General features: G+C 38.8%; 1 protein-coding gene across 1 annotated transcript in view; it reads left to right on the top strand.

Annotated features, from left to right (window-relative positions):
* Nucleotides 1-23,070, top strand: part of CERS6 (ceramide synthase 6) — a gene marked incomplete at its 5' end in the record, with an annotated part of 76,916 nt that overhangs the window by 28,706 nt on the left and 25,140 nt on the right. The window contains 2 exons of the mRNA XM_009083541.1: nucleotides 14,927-14,977; nucleotides 19,071-19,163. Of these exons, the coding sequence (XP_009081789.1) occupies nucleotides 14,927-14,977; nucleotides 19,071-19,163 (144 nt within the window). The remainder of the gene's footprint in view (nucleotides 1-14,926; nucleotides 14,978-19,070; nucleotides 19,164-23,070) is intronic.

Below are 23,070 nucleotides of genomic sequence, written 5' to 3'. Positions count from 1 at the left end.
GTTCAGCAGACTTGCTTCAAGGTCTTTCTGGAAATTATTTGTTCCTGTCAGTTTTCTAAAATAAGAAAATAGTAAATAATAATAATCTTTGTACATTGCAATTTCCAAAGTGCTGATGAGGACAGGGTGCTTCTACTTCCCTTAGTGATATCGTGCCCTGTCACCTGGCAGTACAGTAAGACAAAGGGCAGCCAGGATTGTGACACATTGACTTTGGAGGTGCAGGGGAAGCAAGGCAGTGTGGAGCTTTGAAGCCAACTGGTCTTTTTCAGTTGTCCAGTGACTCTTCACTGTAGTCACACTACAGGAGATATACAAGTTACCCTTTTCAGAAGCCTCATGCTGGTTGCAATGTTTTATTGAACTTTTGTAGTCATCCCACCAGTTTCATGAGAGAGCAGTTGTGTTGTAGCAAAGGTGGCTGCATCTGCAAAAAATCTGTTCAGTTATTCAAGCAGAGCATGCCTGTAAATAGTTTCCTTTTCCTAATGTTACTGATTCTGTACAGATCTTGCTGAAAAGGATTCTTTTGAGCTCAATTTCAAGTTCCAAGGTTGACATTTTAACTGCTATACTTATTTGGGAAGCTGTGCCATATTTTGTGGTTATTGTCAACACTAAGTTCATGACACTGAGTTCTGCAGTGGAATGAAACTGCTAATAGAGAAGATCCCTGACTGCTTTCAAACAAGCTTATGTTTCTCCTTTAGCTGGTGTTGGATTGAGAGATGAAGAAATAGATGGGAAAATTTTGAAAATTACCCTGTTTGAAATGAAACCTGCAGTCTGCACTGTGAATGTTCTGCTCTGGGATTTGTGTGTTATTGCAAATTAGATTGCAGGTAAATAAATACAAGTATGTATCCTTATAGCATATATAAATATAACCAACCTATATGTAGTGCTGATACTGTGCTTGCTAAAAACCCTGTGTTTTACAAGTATGGCAGCTCATAAGTGTCCTGTTAAATAAAAGTCCTTGGACTTTGGGATTGCTCTCACAGGATTCCTGTATAAGGCCTTCCCCTCCGCTCCAGCTGGGCTGATCCCTTGCTTCTCATTCATGAGCAGCATGCAATTTCTGAAACCAACAGTTACAGAGGTGTCAAGTGTGTTTACTTGGACTTTTGTATTTTCATATGGTCCAGGATTGTGAAATTACCTTTTCATAATTTCGCAGTGAAGGTCATGCTGCAGTTTAAATGGAGTTATATTTAGAATATTAATGGTATCGTTCTGGGGAAAAATAACAAATGCATTTGAATGCAGAAATTAGTAGTTTCAAATTCTTCATCCAAGTCTTCTGCAGTGCATTAGAAGACTCTCAGCCACTACTGTAATTAGAAATAGAGAATAAATTTATTTTTCCTCAATACTGTGTGGGAATCATAAGAGGATATCATTCATGCTTGCCATACTGACAATAACTTTTCCCACTGGAAGCTATTCTGCCATGCAGATTACTTGCAATAGCTGAGTTCCCCAAGGCAGCAATTGGTAGCTGTGTTTTTTTTAACTTTTTGGATTATTGCTATCACAGGTAGAAATCAATTTTGGGAGCTCTAAACTGTACTAAAAAATGTATTGCAAGATACCAGCAGCTGTCAAACTGAAAAATAAATTGCTGTATTAAAAATATCCAGTCCATTCAAAATGTCCCCAGACAGTTTTCAGTCTTGCTAGCAGTAGAACAGACTAGATTTTGTTGTAAAATTTCTCAGCTATTGGAAAGCTATTTGCAGAACGTGTTGCACGTTATGTCATTTGGAGCAGAAAAACATGACCTGCATCAGAATGCTCAGTATTTCATTTATTGTTTCCATCTCCTCTTGCTGTACCTGCTCCATCTACTTTGTCATGAAGCTGATGCCAATGGGTACAATACAAAAAACACAGCACCTTGGAAATATTCATACCACTGTTAGGAATAAGTCTGATCATCTGACTTTTAGAATAAGACTACTTAAACCAGGCTAATCTTTTTCTGTTTTTAATGCTGGTACCAAAGCATGAGTTTGGGAGATATCTACCATCTTGTTTAATATCAGAACTGACTCTAGGAAACAACAGTGGCAAGAGCTGGAAAGGAGGAGGTTCACCTCCAGAGCCCTTGCCATCTCCTTGATTCTTGAATTAATTGAAACAGACATTGTATTGGACACTTTTTGTAGTCTGGCCTGTATCTGTTGTAATGTTTCCTTTCCATGTTGCACCCAAAAGGTTGTTATATTATCTATTACTGAAACCTTGTAATTACTTTTGTTCAGTGAGTTTATTTGCCCAGTACTGGGTAAATTCTCTCATTTAAATGCAGAATGTCAGAGGCCACTCTGGAGCCCTTTGAACACAATACTGATATTTGATATTTTACTGTGCTGTTAACAGAGGGATAATGTGATATGTATGGCACTCAGGGAGGAAACGAAGCCTGCCTTTGGCAGATTGTGCTTGCTTTAAAATTGAGTTGGATTCTCTGAGGGTTTTTTAATACCTTTTTTTAAAAAATCATAAAACCAATTGCTAAGTATCTGTAAGTGATGCAAATCGTTAAGCTAAAGTAATTTTGGGTGTTAAAATCCAATCATACTCTCACTCCTTTCCGCAAAAGCAGGGCTGAGCATTAGGTGCTAAATAAAACAATTTCTAATCCACTGTGTGAGCAGGAAAGAATACTCATGCCAGAGTCTTTTGAACATTGTGTTGTGAGAAAGGAAAAATGCTGCATTACTTTTTTAAACAAGCATCATGAGGAGAATAGGTTTCCAGTAAGACCATAGTTAGATCCCATCTCATGGAAAAGGAATTTGTTTCGGATATCTCTTCAAAAGGAAATCAAAATTGTCCAGGGCATTTGGGAGAGATTAATAGAGTGTTTTGGATGCTTCAGATCTAAATCATGAGTGAGGCTGTGAGAAAGATCAAAGTCAGTGGAGAAACTTAATTTTAAATTACTACAGCACTTCAGTGTACATCAACAAGGAAAATAAATGCATTTTGGACTAGGAGAATTTGTAAGAGAAGGCCAGTCAGCATAGGAAATAATTTATTGTGTAAGCTGTTGAAAGTTAAGATAATAACTGGATCAGGCAAAAGAGGACAAAGCTAAGCAGGCTGGCAGAATTTATTTGTGGCTGAAAGGAAGCTGAAGGTTTTTGAAAGAAAATGCAAAAGGAGAATATCAATGATATCCGAGTTCAGTAACAGGACACTGATGGCAACAGGACTTTCAAATGCAGGCAGTGGGGACAAATTTGACATAATAATGGGAAGGAAAAGCAACGGAATAATTTAAAAATACATCCAGAATTGAATTTCACTTTATCTGTTTTGAATCCAGCTGGGGGTATTTAATAACATCAGAGTAATAAGTAAATGCTCTGTAATCATCAGTCTGGTGAGTTAAGCTGGTACTGAGCCATACACAGCATTTTACTACTTGTGCATTACACTGTTATTTAGGGCAGTGGAAGAGAGGCCACCAGACCTCATGGTCCCCTGTGGATTAGCTGCTAATTTTGACTTGTTCTTGGCAGCCCAGCTTCCTGAAAGGCTGAAATTTTCAGCATCCTATCATAAAAATGTCAGATCTAGAGGAAATACTTCCCAAAGTGTTATATTTGGGCAATTTTATGATAAAAATAGTTTTAATTCATCTGGTAACTAAGGTGGGTCATTCATGCCTGTAGCAAAGTGTGTAGCTCAGCACTCCTATTGCCATGAGCTTCTCATGTTTTGCTATTCAAATTAGTGAAGCAGTCCTCTTTTTCATAGTTAGCTGCATAATTAAACTTGAGCACATGCGACTGGTGCTTTGAGTTGCCATTGTTGAGCTGAACTCGCTATTGAGGCAATGACTTGGAGCAGGATGGCTGTATTCTCATTTAAGCTAGTATAACCTGTAGGACAATATGTATTTTTACACTGTAAGGGCTTCAAGTCATAAAGCTGCTTCATTGTATCTTAAAAGTAATAGGGGAAAAAAGCTTGCCAGTTAAATAAATATATTATCAGAGATATTTGGGGTTTCTTTTCATATTATATTCCCTTCTAGTGTTGCCCTGTTATACCTTTCCGAGCTTTCTCGTTTCTTCTGCCTATTGATGGTCTTGGCTGCTGGCTACTGAATAATAACAGGTTGGCATGGGGAAGTACTGCTGTAAGTTCAAATCTAATTCAGAGTTTTGTTTCTATTTTTTAACTGCTATTATCACACATGTTACTTAAGGAGTTCCACTAGGGATTTTTGTACAATCCCCAAGATTTGTAGGCTTGAGAAGCTGAGGGAGGGCAAACTCTCTTCTCTTGCTCAGTTACTGTAGGTTTTTGCTGTGGCCAAAATTTACTGTTGGTGGTTTTATACTAAAACCTACTACAAATTTGCAAGTTATAAAGTAGAAGCGTAGTTCCTCTGTTCTCATCTCTACCAGCCAGTCTTATTGCTAGTTGTTTTAGTAGATCACCTGCAGAAAAACACCACAATTTATGTCTGAATAGATCCACCAGGAGGATGACAAATGGTAACAAGAAAAGGCTTGTATCTGTGCACTTCCTCAGCAGGAGGGAAAGGTGAAAAAAAAAAAGAAAATGGATGTAAAATTAAATGTAGGTTTAGACATTCTTAAAGGTTTGGGAAATTATTTTGGCTGTCTTCCTTTGCTTTAGTGGAATAAATGTTATCATTGTCGCTGACTCAGAACTGAGCAGGAAAAAATTCCTTGCAAACTGTGTTTTTATATTAAAATTAATTAACATCTCCCCCCCTCTCATTCTGTTAGAGGAAAATAAAATATGAGAGACTCTCCCACTGGGATTTTTCCATTCAGTACTTATTACTTGTGGCATTATTAAATACACAAAGAAGTATTTCAGTTGTAAAGACACCTGCAGCCCCATGGGTGAATTGCCCAGATACAGTATATATGCACTAACCTCTGAAAAATGAAATGATTGCAGGAGTGGGAGGGGTAGAGGCTTCTTCAATCTGTCGTTACTCATCGTTGCCTAGGATTGTGCCTCATTTCAGCTGTGCTCAGTGACTGAAGTGCTTAGAAATGGATCCCTATCTAGTGACCATCACCCTGGTGTGGCTGGAGATGGGAGGCTTTTGGCCTACCTGTTCCAGCTCTGCTCCCTCAGTGGGAGGTGTGATTTGGTGATGTCTCTGTGTTTAGAAGCAGTCAGCTTGTTTGCCAAGGTTTTGGGAGTGGGGAGTTCACTAACAAAAAGCTGCTTCACCAGCTGCCCATGATGACACTATGTGATTCAAACATATTCTTGCTTCTGTGGGGATAAATATTGACCATGTGAACTAGAGAAAGCATGTATTTCCTATTAAAAATTATGCAGTTGCAGTGACTTTCTAAATTTCAGACTGTTAGGGCTGGTTTTGAGACCTACCTATATAAAGGTGCAGCAAAACACAGAATTTGGAGGAGTGGAAGGTGGAAGGGGTTTTTGTTTAGTTTTTCTCTAGACATTTTTCCAGTAGGCAGTGTAGGTTCATAAATACCACAATCTTAAACATCTGTGCTTGTGCATGAAATTGTACCTTGATAAGGAGTTGTTGTTGTTTTGTTATTACTAAAAATTGACTCTGTCTCCCTTTGTGGGCTGCATGCAGTGATGGAACATGTAATATGTTAGTGAAACTCTTTGTATAAGCTCATGGTATGGAAGTCAGTAGCTGGCCAAAGTCAGACAGATGCACTCTTCCAGCAGAGCAGCCACAGATAGGAGCTATAATTACACAAAGTAGATATATAATGATGAGTTTAATTATTAACTACTTTCCTGTATGCCTTTGAGTAACCATAGTTTCAGAGCACAGAGACTGGAAAACCCTGGAGCTTTGTTGAAGTTGCATACTGTAGGAAAATTAGGAGTACTCTGAAATCATGAAACCAGAGGTGAACCGCCCTATTTATTCTTTTAATGATTTTCTCTTGGGATTTTTCTGGTCTCTTAAAGGCATAGTTTTATGCAGGTCTGCCTCCAACCAAGGTATGGTTTGCCAAGTGTAAACCTCAGTGCTCTCTCTTTACAAACTAATTCCAGACCTACAGTTATGTAGTTGTCTTTTTAAATAAAATAACTTCATAAAGAGATGCAAATTTTAGGCCAATTGATGTGGTCTGGATCTGTGATCAAAAATAGAAGGCAGCTGTAAAGCTAATGGGTGTACAGCTGCTTTGCTTCTCCGAAGTGTTAACAGGCATCTGGAGTGCCTTGCCTGAATGTGTCCACTGTTTTTTGGGCACTCTTCTTACTGTGCAGATAGAGTAGCTACAAAATACATTGAATAGTGTTGCTGGGAACCCTGTTAGTCAAATGAATAGGGACTTTAGCCTGGCTCCTACCCTGTTTATATAGACCTGCTCTAAACTGTCATAGCACCATTGGCCACTTAACTTGCTCATGACCAAACAGTCCTTGAAAATGTTGTCATCACACATGGAGGCAAAAGTTCTTAAAAGTTTTCCTTACTACAAAGCAACTAGCAGAGAAAATGTCAGAGGAAGAAGGTACACAAAAGAGAACAAATATTTCGATGGCTGAGCTTGGTATGGGGACTGATGGCTGGCTGGTCAGAGCAGAGGGAGGAGATGATCTAGCCACCAGTTTCTCCTGCTGGAGTGTTCAATTCTGTTCAATGCATGGTCCTAATCAATATCAGGACCCTTCCAGACTCTCCAGGATTATCCTTTTGCTGGCTTCATTTTCCACATAATTTGTAAATTGAAATTATAGGTTTATCAACACAAGACATAAGCACCAGCTCACTGTACATCATATTTTTAAAGAGAAAGATGGATATGTGTGGTGCATGGAGCTTACTCTGCCTTTTCAGGGTTTATTTTATGTAAATACATCAAAACTTGAATTTATATTTTTTCTAAAAATATTTTTGTGCACACACATATATTTGCATTTGAAATGTCAAGTGCATCTTCCAGTGATTGTTGTTAATCTTGGCCTTTTATGAATTCTTCCATATATTTTATGGTTTCCGATTAGTAGAAGTATCATTTTCAGTTATGTTTAGGAATCAGCAGTGCAGATTGCCTGAGAGGAAAGGCTGAGGCTTTTCATTGCAGAAGCATTTTCCCCCAACACCTTGTTTCCACAGACACAAAGCTCTAGAGGAAAAAAACCCCACAGTTCTGCAGAAATTTACAACAGCTTGCTTAGTCACAATGTATGAGAAGAGAACCTCAGGAGGTTCATTGACAATGTGTCATATTGCCTTTACTTCTATAATCAGCTATGCCAAGAAATATGAATGACTGCTTGGATTTGTGAAGGATTTATGAAAATGCTAATTCTGGTGTGAGAAGCAACTGCATCCCAAACCAAATCAAGTCACTGGAAGGTAGAACATGCAGAAGGTGATGCAAAATAGTAGCTGTGGATTTTGTCATTTTGCTGAGTTCTCTTTGTTCCCAGCACGGTGTTTTGTCAGAACTTAGTGATTTTTGTGCGTAGAGGGAAGCATATATAATTTCAGTGTGTTGGTGAGTAAATGGTGGTGCTTGCTGAGTGTCAGTTTACTCCTCAGTGCAACCTGACATAAACAATGCCAGCCAGGGCTGTTGGCATTATTTGCTGTTAAGGTTGTGCCCTCAGTGCTCCTCACATGTCACCAGCAGAGACTGAAAACTGTCAGTGAAATTTTAGTATGAGAAATTCTTAAGTAGTAGCAAAACGTACAACAGTAGCAAGAGATGATGTTATATCCAGAACAATTTTTCTGAGAGTATTAAGAAAACCCCCACATTTTTAGGTACTCAGAGAAAGTTTGCAATACATTTTAAGTCTGAAGTCCTTGGAGGCCAGGACTTTGAAACTTAGTGGAAGATGGTTGAAATTGAAAAGCTGACACAGAAAGTTCGGCTTGTTCCTCTATAAATCTTCTAAAAGTCGAGGAAGAGTGTAGGGACCGGCGGTCGGAAGATCTCGCGATGTACGGAAAGGTTAGGAGAGGAAACCCCTTCCTATGGATGTTTAGGTTTACGCTAAGGGAAATGACGTGAATTGCCTACGCAGACATGAAGTTGGTAACGAAGGAGTGATTGTATATAAGAAGGTGTCAGTGAAGCAATAAACGCCATTTGCAGCATCCTCATACTGGTGTCAGTGCTCATTGGACCAGGGGCTGCAGTGAGGCCTCTGTGCCGTCTCAGCCGAAAGAGGTCGGTTGTCATAAATGGCAACAGAAGAGTTTAATTTTCTTTCTGATGGAGAGAAATAAGCTGCAAAATATTGATACTTGTGAAAAAAAGAAAGGTTACTTTCTGCGGCTTGTAAAACTGTGACTTGTTTTGCAACAATTAGCAACAAGGAGTTTTTCTGTAGTTTAGAGGGAAAATAGTGTACTCATTTGTACATTATATGCAGAAGCAACTGTGTTCATGGATGTATATTCTCAACAGTGACAAGCTGCAGTAGTCTACAGCTATGCTGATCCTCATTGAGCCAAGAAGGGGAAGGAAACTCAGGGTCATTGTGGAATTTGCGTCTTAGAGACTAATTTATTGAAAAATCTCATGGGTGGAGCAATTTTTACACTAGAACATAGAGCCCTTGGCATGGGAAACTAAGGAAGGATGCTTTTTGTGCTGCTTGGTAATCTCACTTTTCTCTAACGTCAGCAGCCATTCAGCACACTGTGCCAAGAGGATGCAGGTGTTGCAGAAAAAGAGAAAAAGCAAGCACTTTAAGTAATTCACCTCTAAGCAAGTCCTTATTCAACCAAGTGATGTGCAAGAGGAATGTTTATTAATATACTGAAAAAGAAAAAAATTTATATAGTCCCTGGCCATAATTCATGGAAAAAAATTAGCATTGAGACACTATTTAATTTAAGACTGTAGAAAATGACATGAAAAAAAACCTACCCCACAACTCAACACCCCCAAACAACTGTTAATTATGAAGAATTGTCCTTCTGTTGATGTTATAGAAGGTGCTATTCATTAAAAGCCTGTAATTTTCAGTTCCTGGATGGTAATAAAAAGGGATGAAAAGTGTTAAATGTCTCTGTATTTTGTGGTCAACAGAAAGTTTGTAGACTCCTCCTGCCCGCTTTTACCATTGCACTCTTGGGCAGATGAGCTGTATAGCTCAGAGGACAGTGAGGTGTGTGCCCACGTGCGCAGGAGGCAGCGTTCTGCCTGCAGCAGGACAGTGCAGCTGCTCTCGAGGGAGAGAATTTGTCTGTGTTATGTGTCATATGTGAGTATCAGACAGCAATCATTTAGTCTAGGGGTAAAAGCAAATTGCACACAGCATTTGGGGGGTAAGTAAATGCTAATTAAGAGGAAATCTGGCCTTAGTTTGTACCACTTGTTTCTGTGAAGAGGACCTGCTCTAGCATGATCGAAGCAGATACAAATGCCATGAAATCTTTGCCTGTATCAGCCCAAAATAAATGAGATCGGTAGAGCTTTGCCAAAAGTATATATTGTCTTGACTTTAATTAATAGTGCTAATTTCTGTTCCACTTAATATTGCTTGTAACTGTCAGAGGCAAATGCTATAAAGCTATGTTCAAACATATTAACCAAGCCAGATTAAATCTTGGCCTTTTGAATTTGCAGAGTAGGGAACATATACACAGTGAATGCTCAGGATTTCTGTATTGTGCTGGTTTTGTTTTACAGAGTCAAAACTTTTCTAATTTCAAAAGCAACGTAAAATTACACTAAGGATATCTCATTTGGTTTGAAACTTGGTTTTGAACACAAATCAACTTTTCTGAAGTATGGGGGTTCTGTCATGATGTTCCTAGATTTTTACATGCTGGATTCTGATAAAAAAAAAAGAGCAGGCAGATTATCTTTCTTTATTTGTTGTAAAAGACAGATTTTTCTTACTTGTCTGAGAATTTAGGAACAGCCCCTTGGGAGTTACAGCATGCCCATGTGGTTAGAAATAAATTGGATGTGTAGCAGCTCTTTGTGATGTTCCAAACCGTTAGGGCAGGAGCTGCTCTGTGTGCTCTCATGAGGTTTAGTGATGTGCTTCTGGAAGTGTTTCTTCAACATGTTGTTTCAAGCTTATGGACTACAAAAATAAAAAAAATTAGTCACGGCAATACTGCATTCATTTTTGAACATCTTTTACTTATCTGTAGTCTCATGCTTCCAAGGACGAAGCAACACCAGTGCTTGTGGGTACAACTTGTGTATTGGGATTTCTAGTTGTGCTGGGTACAAGGAAAAATGACTCCATTGCTGGTACAGCAACTTGCCGTGAGATGAACTGTGAAAGTAACTTCAGGTGCCCAAAAGCAATTATTTTGCAAATTTATGTGACCTATATGCTCACATATTTACAGACACAGCTGATTCTATAAAATGTGTGTGGAATTCACACCTGTGATGTGCCTGACACACACACATTTGATGGCTGCAGTGTGGGAAATTCTTGTTTGTGATATGTACAGCTCTTGTCTGTCTTTTTGAGAACCTAACAGATGGCTTTTGTGTGATTCCTATACTCAGTGGGTTCTTCTGGGCACATATGGATGAGAGAGGAATTTTCTTGGTTACTTTTATTACTTTATGATGAGCTAAAATATACCTTCTTATTTTAAACTAGTGCTTCTTCAGGTGCATCTATTGCCTCCCTAATAAAATATGCTCAAAAATACCTCCCAGGCAAATTGGCTATCTAAGGAGCTGACCACAAATGGCAGTTTTTTTATTGTATTAATTTTTGCCCCCTCCATTTACTATCAAAATTGACCTTTCACATACTAGATACTAGCAGCGTTTTGAGCAAGACGTGCAGATTTTAATTTCTTTGGGGCTCCTGAAAGCCAGAGGCCAATTAGAAGCTTTCTGTAAAGTTAAGTGAAATGGTACAACAGATACAAAATAACCTGGGGCGTCTGGCTAAGTGTGCAGACATCACAAATCATTTAGTATTTTGGGGTTTTTATCCCAAAGTCCTTGGTCATGCCCTTCTCTCAAGAGAAGTTTTATTTCTGAAGAAATTCTTTAAAATTGCTCTATTTAATCACATTGTTTAAGAGAGGATTGATGGAACAGATATTCCTGTAAGGAAATTAAAATAACAGCAATTTGTTCCTTAGTAGTCTAAATCACAGCAGATTGAACAGCTGTTTCTCATTCTCCTCTGTCATTGATACTGCACGTATTAGGCTCTGCAGCAAAGTGTGGTAAAACTTCAGTTTCCATCTGAACTCCTTTATGTTCTGAAAGGCCTGGTGTCAGCATTGTAAGGTTGGTGCTTTGTGCCTGGCATAATTGGTACTGAAGTTTTCAGTGTTGTGTTTCGAGCTTAAGGAGGCCTTTTTGTTACCAGGATCTTTGCATTTTCTCTCTTCTCCAGTCCCCTCGGGTTCCTCCCTTCCTCAGAGATTATGTACCAAGAGTAAGAAGTAAAATGGAAAATTAGATATTCAGCAGACAGTGGAAACAGTAGCACGCTTTTATGTTCATCAAAAGAGGTTCTGTTGTGAAGCCAAATCACTGACCTTTTCTTCTCATCTATCCTGGGACTTTTCAGGAAGAGCTGTGCTCTGCTATGGTGAACTTGCCTGGTGCGAGAAATTTTGCAGACACGTCCTGTGAGCACGCGTGGGCCCTGGGAATGCCAGTCTTAGGTCCTTGCTGATTAATCCACCTTTCACTAATGTGTCTAGGTGTCACACTGCACTATGTGAGCTTTTTTTAAAATTCTGTCTTTCCTACTGAGACCTGTACATAGTATCCCACAGTTGTGAGGTTCACAGAGGGCTAAACAAGATCATAGACTCAACCGGGTTGGAAGAGACCTCAAAGATCATCGAGTCCAGCCCTACCGTCGTTACTAGACCATGGCACTAAGTGCCACATCCAGTCTCAGCTTGAAAACCTCCAGGGATGGTGAATCCATCACCTCCCCAGACAGCCCAGTCCAATGCCTGATTACTCTTTCCGTAAAAAAATATCTCCCCAATATCCAACCTAAACTTCCCCTGGCAGTGCTTGAGTCTGTGCCCTCTTGTCCTCCTGCTGGTTGCCTGGGAAAAGAGACCAACCCCCAAAGATGCTCCTTGTTCCATCTGTAACTGTGGTCTGCATAGAGAAGTTAGGTTCAGTCTAGGACTGTGGTCATTGCGGAGGTCAGAGAGGAAGGTTGTGCTTAAACCAAGCTCTTCTACTACATCTTCCCTAAAACCCTCCAGGGCAAGCATAACCACAGACCACTGCTGCTACAGCTGTTAGAGTCAACTCAGAGTTGCCAAGGCAAGTGATGGGCGGGGAGACTGGAGAGGAAAAAGAGAGAAGTTAGGTTCAGTCTAGGACTGTGGTCATTGCGGAGGTCAGAGAGGAAGGTTGTGCTTAAACCAAGCTCTTCTACTACATCTTCCCTAAAACCCTCCAGGGCAAGCATAACCACAGACCACTGCTGCTACAGCTGTTAGAGTCAACTCAGAGTTGCCAAGGCAAGTGATGGGCGGGGAGACTGGAGAGGAAAAAGGGCTGAGAAGATGGAATTCCTGCTTTTTTTCCTGCTGTCTTACCCACTATTGCCCACACAGGATCCATTAGGTTCCCAAACAGCTACTGAGAAGCATTTTGTCTGAGATGGCAGTGTGGCTTTCTGAGCCTTAAGTGGCTTGGAAGAGGCGTATGTTGTGCAATGTATTGGTCTTTGAAGCTTAATGCATACGTTACATTACTTGTCAATTTGTGGTATCCTTTTGGGCTTTGTGGTTATGGGTTCCTCCAGTGAGGCCTATTTTATTTAGCAATCAGCATTTTAATTGCATATAAACCTCTGTATCTGCAGCTCCTACAGCAGGCATCTCTCTAAAGAAGCCTTAAGATGTCATAATATTTGAAAGAGAAAAATGTGCATTTCTTGCTAGGACCTGTAATTTAGGCAGCAAAATAATTGGGTAGGAAGCATCTCTTATCTCTTGTTGAGTCTGATATGAAAGACAGTTACAGCTTTTCAAACCTGGCTAAAACTATGAATTATCCTAGCATATTTGTATGTATCTAATTGGGGCAGCTGTCAGATAGAAATGTTTTAGATTCTGTATATTATCTTGCAGAGGGCCTGTGGCTATTTCCAAAGACCTTTTTTATTGCATGAAATGAGAGGAATCACATAGCATGGTAACTACCGTGGACATGTTTGAACAAATAAATTGCTTCTAATTATTTCTAATAGAAGGAGAAATTTGGATGGACTTTAATCATCCTTGTGAGAGGCATATCAGAAACTCTAGGAGGTCTGTTACTCCGCATGTTGGTATGCTGCTCAGGCTACTGTAAGAATTATTCTTTGCCATTTCAGGGGCATTGCAGGTACAGATTAAATAGAGTACTTTTATTTTGTCTTCTTTTCCATGCAAAGGACACATTCAAAAATGCAGGAAGAACCTTTAATGATCATACTACATCACTGTTAACTGGCAAAGGCTATAAGGACCTTCTATAAGACAAACCACAATTAGAACTTAAGTACCAGTTGTGAATTGGGCTGTAATTCTGACTGGCATTTGTCCTGTCTTTTGGTGTGGTACAAATCCATCCTACCTAGTGTGGTTCCCAGCCTGCACTTTAGCATTCTGCCTAGTGTTCATTTTATTGCTTTGACACTCACACGTTGTATTTCGCATGAGTTTGTTGTGCTTTGCTTGAGCTGAGCTGCTCCACCTGATGGTGAAATCAAGGACGTGCTGTCTCTCATGCAATGAGGATTTATTTGAAAAAACTGTAATCTTGGGGAAACATTTGATGCTGTAAGAGTATGTGTGCTTTAATCCAGGAGACTTACTAATGTTGTTCTGCTCCTTTATACTTGAAGCAGTTAAGGTTATGTAAAGGAGTTGCACAAAAATCTTAGATCCACAGTTTTCTTTCATGTTTCTAGTGAGATGCCCTGTGAGTGGTTACTTGTAGTGTAGACAAGTTCTTCTCAAGGTCCAGATGCTGCCAGAACCTGAGATGCAGCTGTTCTTTGCAGGACATTTATGTCTGAAAGCAGTTGTTCCTTCAGCAAAAAGGGAAGTGCCACTAGTGGTAGCTGTTGATTTGGTCATGTTCTTATTATCCAAGGTGGAAATGCTTCATGGTTGAGTATGTTGGGTAGAAGACCTTGCCTGTATGGTATTTTCTATCTCCAGTCCATTTAGTTGCACGGAAAAGGTGGTAAAAACTACAGAACTCTGAAAGAAATAACCTGTTTACAATAAAAGATTTTAAAGGCTCTCTTGTGGTATTGAAAGAGAAACAATCACATAAATCTCATGCAAGCAGCAAAGAGACAGGAAGCATAACAGAGCTTCATCTTCTCAAGTCTTTTAGTTTGCCCAGCTTTTTGCAATGCAAGAGTCTGTAAATGCATGTAACAGTAAATTTGTCTCTGGCATCTTTCATGTTGCCTTAAGATATCAGAGTATTTTCCATGTGATAGCAAGATCTATCATCTCTGGATGGCCATGTCTTTAGTCAAGAAAGCAAAAGGTATGAATTGCTATGTTGAGCTGATGTGACAGGGATGAAGGATGGGTCCTGTATGGAAGGATGCTTATGTGTGTTCCTTGCCACATGCATGGAACCATCTTTAAAATATTTAAGCAAACTGAGGTCAAAATTTCCTGTGCTATTGAGAAGGTAATGTGAGATCTGATCACCTAAGCACAAGCTGATTTCATTCAGCCTGCACTCCTGCAAAAGTGAGGTCTGGGGTACCAATGAAAAACAGTCAAGTTGCTCTAATTCATGTTGTGAAACTCTGAGGAATCTCCTTGCTCTATTCAGTTTTCATAGTTTCTATCAAAAATTGGAAATTTTAAGCTGTTCCTATAGTTTTGTCCTTCACTCGTTTTAAACATATACACTTAACATTGCACAAAATGATGTGTACAGACCTTTGTTTTGTTTTTTCTTTCTTTGTCTCACAGACACCCTGGCTCTGGAATACCAGACAGTGCTGGAACGGGTATCCATATCAGGTAAAACTTACAGTGCTGCCTTAAAACAGACATGATACTTATGAAGAGCTCTGTTTTTATTATAGTGAAGCTTTGTGTCAATATGTTGGTGTGAATGGGCTACTCGGCATTTCAGAACAATGCTAGATGCTTCCCATCTTGCTTGAGTTCAGGATGGGAAAGATGAATTTTGCTGTCACACCTGCTTTGAAATGAAGCACAGGATCTTAAAACAGATCTGTGAAGTCTCACTGTGGAAGCAGATGTCTTCAGCAGTGGTAGAGGAGTCATTTTTAACAAAGTTCTGAGGATACTGAAAGTTTTAGCAAAGCCTGGAATTCAGCAGACTGAGAAAAGCCAGTATGGTTCTCATAGTTCTACTGCACAGGGGGTGAGACAATCCCCAGCAGTTGGTGTGATAAAGAGGAGATTGAGGAGCAAAAGTTGTTTTTTCTTGAGGTGCTTAAATAGGGGGTATCCAGTTCTGGCCTCATGGAAGCTTACAACAAAAGGTAAAATTAATAAGAGAACTGAGAATGGTTTCACGTCTTTATTTTCAGCAATGTCTGTATTTTCATGTATTCAAAAAGCATCAGCATTTCTATCTGTTCTAGGTCAAAGTATATAACTTCATAGAAAGTACTCAAGTAATTCATCTCCTTTACTAAGGAGAAGAATGCCACTCTTACAGTAAAAATGCCCTTTTAGGTTATGTCCTGCTGCACCCATTCACTCTTCCAGTTCTCAAAAATATTGCTGAAGTTTGAAATTTGTTTTCCTTATAACAGCCTTCAAAAGAACAATACCAGTATATTTATTCCTTGCTGCATGGATAAGTTTTTAACTAGTTCCAGAAATCCGTAATTCCTAAGTCTGAGTTTTGGCCATCTTTCACAGCAGAACAGTTGCTCCAATGATGTGCAGGTGCTGCAGTAACACCAGGATTAACTGTAGGGGAAGAAAGAGCACAACAAGTGAAAAGAGAAGGGCAGAAATTTTATCTGTTAGCATCTGGTTGAACAGTGCTTCCAAAGTTTGCATACCTAAAGAGCTTTGAGAAGCCTCCTGTGCTTTTGATTGATTTGTGCTGTAGAATGCAGTTGTTAAGTATAGGATGTATTTAAACAGAGCAGTCAACCTGCTCTAAAGGATTCAATGTATTTTTCAGAAAATACAACTCCTGAACTCTGTCTTGGCTGTAACACTGCCTCATTTTGCCTCCTAGTCTGATAGAGGTTATTTTCAATGTGGACAATATGAGGATCCATGAGTTAATTAAATGTTTCCTTTTATTATTATTAATAATGACAGTAAAGGAGGTAACCCTTTTGAAGAAGAAGAATCATCATGTATATGAGCTAGGAATGAACTTTGGAAACCCTTCTGAGAAAGCTAAGCCACCTGTTTCCTTACTACCTTTTGTATAACAGGAGGCAACAAGTAATAAAAGTTATGAAGATTAACTTTTCCTTTGGGTGTAAATCAGAGGTAACAAAAGTTTCAAATATGACTAAGATGGTCTTCAAGATTTTTAATAACTTTTGGTGAAAACTTTGGGTAGCTTTTTTTAATTAGTCTGAACTCTAATTCTAAACGTGAGGTTGTTTAAAATGCCTTTTTTTTTTTTTCAGTCATCCTCTGGGAATTTTAATAGGGATCATCGAGGCTTTGTACTAGCTGCTACCCAAATATAATTGACATTGAATTCCAAAAGCTCCAGAGAAGAGTTTGCAATTTAAGGGGTTTAACCTGCGTAGGGCATATTTTCTTTTCTTTTTTTGTTTTCCCTAAAGGGCAAGGGGCGCGGAGGAAGTCATTGCCAGACTGGAAAGTATGAAGAAGAGTATTGTTCGAAAGACACTTAAATTTCCTGTGTCAGTGAACAGCTCTCAAAAGACTGAACAGAACTGTGTTTGGGTGCTACTCTTCTTGAAGGTTTTGTACCTTTTGGAAATATGTCAGTGGAGATAGTTCAGCAAGAATCTGATAAAGTTTGAAGGAATTTGGTCATCTAGCCTCAGAAGAAATAATGAGTTAAATTCCATCCAGGGACTGGTGGGTGAACTGAACAGCATTAGAGAAGCAGCAGTGGAAATTGAAGGGGGGGAGTGTTGAATCTTCATCCCTCATAAATTTTGGGCACAAACATTTCATCGAATTGATGTGGCTGCAGTCACTGGTGCCTTTCAGTCCTGTTTCCTACTATTTGTGTGTTATTCCATGCAATAGGAGATTTACTTATGACAAAAGACCATGAGTCTTATTGGTTAAAGAACATACATTCACCAAACTCTACCAGAAGAATAAGGTAATTTAGAAAGCTGGTTACAGCTTTTAGAGTGTGGCAACTGAAATTACTATATCTATTATACTAGTTGTGCTAGTAGTAGAGAGTGTCCAACAGAAAGCAAATCATCAAATTGAAGTCATTATGAAAATAATTGCCTTGAAGATAAAAGTTTCTACTGGGTGCTAATCAAGATTAAGTACTGGGTTTTCAATTTGTTTTGTTGCTTTTTCCTTAACTACATAAAATTTCCAGTCTCTTGTTTACTACAAATACTTCGTAACTTACTCAACAATGCATTGCAGAAATCCAGCTGGACTTTGCTGTAGATGTGGTCTAGATCATAGATACCTGTAGATATCTAGATATGCTGTAGATAATTTGGGTGACTGCACAGCCATAAGCACTGAATAGTTCTATTGAAGTTAAGTCTCTGGAGAACTGAAACCTAACATCTAAACTAAGTTAAACACACATTACTGATCGTTCCAATGAGGGAAACCATGACATCTTTAGAATTACCCTATGTTATCGTTATGTGTGGGTTTAGAAATACTAATGCTATTGTTAATAAAGCAGCTAACAATCTTCATTGTTTACTAGGAATTTTCCCCAGTGAGTTCCCCTGCAATAATGAGTATAATAGTCACAGTTCATTGCTAGCTCTAAATCTCTTTTCCTTTTTTAATTACACCTAATTAAAAGTCTGTTGGAGGCCTCACTAAATCAGAAAAGGATTATATTGGCCCAAGAAATTACTTTAAAAGATTGATTTTGAATGTACACATTTTTCATAAAGCATAAGCTTTGTCTATATTAAAATAACACCCACAGAGCATTCAGTGGGCACCTAACAACTGTTTCTCAGCTGCAAAGAGCTTGTCTGCAAAAGGGAATGGGAATAAAAGAGGCAAGTGAAATACCTCTTGCCAATGGAAACAGCTCATGCCCTGCTTGGGTGCACTGTTGTGCCAGTGCTAACTGCTCTAGAGATGGTTTATCTCATCCTTCAGGGGATGCCCTCAGGAGCTTCTGTTGTGCCATTGAGTGTCCCTCTATCACTGCCATGGAAGACATGACTACCATGGAGGCACATTTGCATGGTACTCAGAGTAGCTTCTAGGACTGTCTCTCTTAGGCTGGAGGCTAAACAGCTTCTGCATGCCACCAATTACCTTTTTTTAAGTTACCCCATGTTGGTTTTGGTTGTGCATAAATTCCCGTGTTTTACTATTTTTATTACTTTTAAACATCTGGTTAACCATGCTGTATATCAAACAAGGTGGTTGGATAAATTTATTTTCTTTTCTTCTTTCCAAATGTTAATATGTTCCCAGAAAATGGTTAAATTACTTAAAAGTAAGCTTTTCTATTAGAAAGAGTCCTGTTCAAAGCTCACAAGATTTTCATCATGAGTAGGTGCGATTATATACTAGCATTACTTTTTTCTAATCTGCTCTAGCATTGTTTCTTTTGCTATGTTTTAAACCCCCATTACTGATGTACAGCAAGGTATTTCAAGTAATTTTTCGAAACAGACTTAGGAGTACTCAAAATTTAATTTGTTCTGGGTTCCAAACTGAAATAATCATCATTTTTTGATATTACAATATTGTCATGACTAAAACATACGAGGAGAGTAGGTTGGGGAGCTTTATTTTTCCAGAGCCGTCAAAGTTTGAAAGAGGCAACCATCATCATTTTTCTTACATAGGACGCTTATGTATAATTCAATAACCCCCTGTGATTAAACATGTCTCCTGTAGACCACAGCTGCCTGTAATGTCAATTGGTCTCTATTAACTTTTTCTCATCTCCATCTTTCAGCCACTGATGCCTGACCTTCATTATTACTACATAGTTGAATTGTCATTCTACTGGTCCTTAATGTTTTCTCAATTCATTGATGTCAAAAGAAAGGTAAGGACAATGAGGCTAAAAACATTGAAAGCTATAAGCACATGTCGTTCTTGACTTGAGGAATACCTGTTTTACCTGTGCAGTGAACTGGAAATACAGTTCTTTCTAGTCTCCACCTCTTGCAGATATTAATCACTGAGAAACTGGTGTTGTAGTGCTTGTCTTATTCTGTTCCTTGTTACTATGATGTGGGTTTTTTCTGCACGTGGGAAGAAGAGCCTGGAGCTTGAAGGGCAAATAGCAGCAGCCAAAAAAACCCTTCTGCTCTTATATAGCTACTTGAATGGAATTGAACATGTAGTAATACTGTTACTTCTAAGAGTTAAATGGTGAAATGTCAATGACAGAGCAAAACTGCCTCATAAATTCAACATATCGCTTTGGTAAGATCTATGAGGGCTTTCAGTTTGTTCTGCAAAGGGATAGTAAAAACAGGGATACATTTATTATTAAAAACAGATGCTACATTTAATCTTACATTTATGGTTGTGAAATTTCAAGTAGTTGACCGTTGCTATTAAGGGGATGTTAATGAAAAATAAACAACTTTGGCCAAATAAAAACATTTTTCTGGGATCAGTAGCAGCCTATTACATATTCCAAGTTCTCTCCTCCAAGGAGAATGCTAATCCATAACAGTCCACTGAGCTGTTCTTGCAGAGGGGTTTAATGTTTCCAAATTATTTGTCTATACATTTTGAAGGATTTTATAATATTTTTATGTGCATCTTTCAGCTGTCATTTAATTAGATGATTGTAGGCTATGCTAATGGACTAGAATTTTAGCAGGAGCATAACTCTGAAAAGAGTAAATGAGGGGTCCAGTATGTCCTGAATAAATTTATCTGCTATTTGGAACCACAGTGTGTTTCTGGTAGTCTTGCACCAGAGCTGTGTATATAGAAACACACCCCTCTATTTGGATTTCCAAGTTTTTCCAGAAGCAAAAATCTCAAGAAGGCGTTTACAAATTTAAATCCACATTGGAGGGTAAATTGTAAATAAACCAATCAATATATGATGAATACATGTAAGTCCTTTGCTTGCATTGTCTGTAGATGCTAAACTTTCTGTTAATTATGAGCTTCAAATGTTTTGAAACAAGAGATACAGAAAAACAGTGCTCAACAGAGGTGTATGATAGTGGAGAGGAATTTAAATCAAGAGTAACATTGACTAATATATGTAAGCTGCAGGTGCCAAGTCTATTTCTTAGTTATATGTAAATGACTTGGACTTGTTGTCAGAAGACTTCAGAGCAACCTGCTGTGGAAATAAAATGGGAGATGGAGGTGGGGAAGTGGATCACTGACAGCTAAGTAACACCCCTGCCTCAGGTTTGCAGTGCTTGAACCCAGAGCACCAGATCCAAGCAGTGTCCCATGCATCTGCTGTGTCTGAGAACATGCAGTGTCTGTTAGAGTGGAAGTACAATATCTGCAGTGCAATGATAGCAAGTCAAAAACCTTTCATAATAAGTACCCTGCAGGAGGCAGTGGAGATGCCATATTTATAAATAACCTATTAGATCACTGACCAGTTTGAACTGTGGAGACATTTCTTTTTTGTAGAGTAAGCAAAATTGATAAATAGAACATCAGGTTGAAGAAATGTGGCTGTGCCCTGGTGTCACACAGTAAAACTGTTCTGTGCCCAGGGATGAGTGCAAGCTGTCAAGGAAACCCTCTTGAGCTGAAAAATGTTAGCACTAGAGGCTTACAGTAGTTGACAAAAAGGAGTACAAGCTTGACAGAGACACCAGCTCTTGCAACATCATAATAGTTCTCTTTAAAGAGAAGGCTTAGTTTAAGAAAATGTAGAAACCTCTTAATGCATCCAATATGCAATGTGTGAAATGGTGCCCATATGAAATAAGGCTTTATTTAATGAGAAGTGTGAAATTTGCCAGCTAATATCAGATGCTACTGTAATACTTCATAATGGCTTATACAGAGTAGATTAACAGTTCTCAGCCTGAGAAACCTGTTGATGTTTTCATGGTATAGTGAAAGGAATACTTCAATCTAAGTCTTGGTCATTGGTTTAGATAGTATAAATTCAGCAGCAGTGGCTGTGTTGTATTCTAGGATGATTAACAGTGTCCTGGCAGCCTGGTGCACTGCAGGAATTCAGCCAAATACTTTCATGTTGTTGGGTTTCTCTGAAGAAGAGGTGCAGTGGGTCCTCGCTGAAAGCATCAGCACTTGACACTGGCCTAACTCCAGCACTGGTCTTTTACTTGCTGTAGCTCAAGAGAAATGTACTTGCTGTTTTCTATCTCTATTTTATTCTTCTCTGATAGCAAATTGATGAGTTCAAAATTGCTTCAAATTGGATTTTTGACTTTCAAATACCTGTTTATTTAGGTGTTGTAAATTCCACCAGATTATCCTTGCCTGGCTGAAGAGGTGTGAGCAAACTAGGCCATTGCACATATCCACTATTGGCATTAAGGCTGCAAACTAAGGAGATTAACTTTTGCAGTTTTATAATGGCATTCTGTTTGCTTCATAAATATCTACTGTGTTGCTATAATGATATTTTACCCTTTAGGGGGTTTATTTTCAAAGACTGAAATCTAGTATGATTTGGGTTTTTTGTCATCTCTGTCCAGCTTCCCATACTCCTGTTTTGTAAAACAGAAAAAAAAATTCCAACAGGGAACTTTGTTAGTCTCTCAAGCACCTGATGTGTTTTAAAAGCAGTCGGGCTTGTTCACATGCTTTCTGGATGCCTGAAGCATTGTTTGACAGAAAAATATTTGACAGGTGTATTTAAAAGAATCTATAAAATTTCTACTCAGTGTTTTAACAGGTTTATCGCAGATCTAGGAGACCTTTCTGTGTATTCACACCTTTTAGTTCCAAGAATTTGGCAATTCCTAGAGCTTCTGTGCTTTACTTTTTTAAAACATGACAGTTCACTCATTTCTAAAATAAAATAATCTGTAGCTGCTAATTTCCTTCCATATTCAATTTTGATTCGAGAAAATTTATGCTATATTTCAATAATTTTTCTTTCTTCAAACTCAGTAAAAAATTAGTCACGGAGCTGATTTCTTTTGTTTCAGTGGAAGGAATTTAGATTGCATTCATTTTGCAAACCTTTCCCTGTCTTTGTTGATGTATAATATAAGCCATTTCCAGAATCTGGACTGATGAAGATGATGTTTTGCTCTTCAGTGGCACTAATGCTCCATAGCCACTTGGCAGTTTAGTCAGTGTGTGTGACATGTTACACAAATTTGGGTGTCAGAAGCCTTGATCCCAGAGGGCTTGTCTACAAGCTGAGACCCGTGGGGTTTGTCTGTTGTCTGCCCTGTGTTCTTCCCACTGATGGTGTCGGGAATAGGTTCTTTCTCCTATTCCTAGCCACATATTTTCATGACATATGCACACGACATCTTTCAGTAGTCACAACTGGAGGCTACAAATCTGCTGTAAATAAATACATCTTGCACAAACATACTTATGGTTTGAACTACATTTTAAAAAAAAACAACAACCCATTCCTGTACATCTGCTCTTCTGCTGTTTATGGATGAAAGAACTGGAGTCAGCTGGGAACACTTGACATTATGGGGACTTGTACCATTAGTACCTATGTGTTCCTCACCCTTACATATAACTGAAATCTAACAAGTAGCATCTTCAAAGCATAGTCTTAATTAATGACTTAAAAAAATGTCACAAACAGGAAAGGATCACAATAACAAAAGTAGTCCTATTTATATCATTGCTACCTTTTACTAACAGTTTTCAGCAGGTCAGTCCAGTGTCTGTTTCAGAGCTGGCAGAGTCACGTTAACTGTCACTTTTAAGAAACATTATTACAGAAGGAGTTCCCTGGGCAGCATTTCTGTAAGAAGACTCATGCAGAAGTGCAGAAGACTGCTGCCCAAAGGCAT

The sequence above is a fragment of the Acanthisitta chloris genome, unplaced genomic scaffold (assembly GCF_000695815.1).
Source record: "Acanthisitta chloris isolate BGI_N310 unplaced genomic scaffold, ASM69581v1 scaffold14651, whole genome shotgun sequence".
NCBI lineage: Eukaryota > Metazoa > Chordata > Aves > Passeriformes > Acanthisittidae > Acanthisitta > Acanthisitta chloris.
The sequence above is the reverse complement of the archived record's forward strand: the minus strand, read 5'-3'. Positions and strand labels throughout refer to the sequence as shown.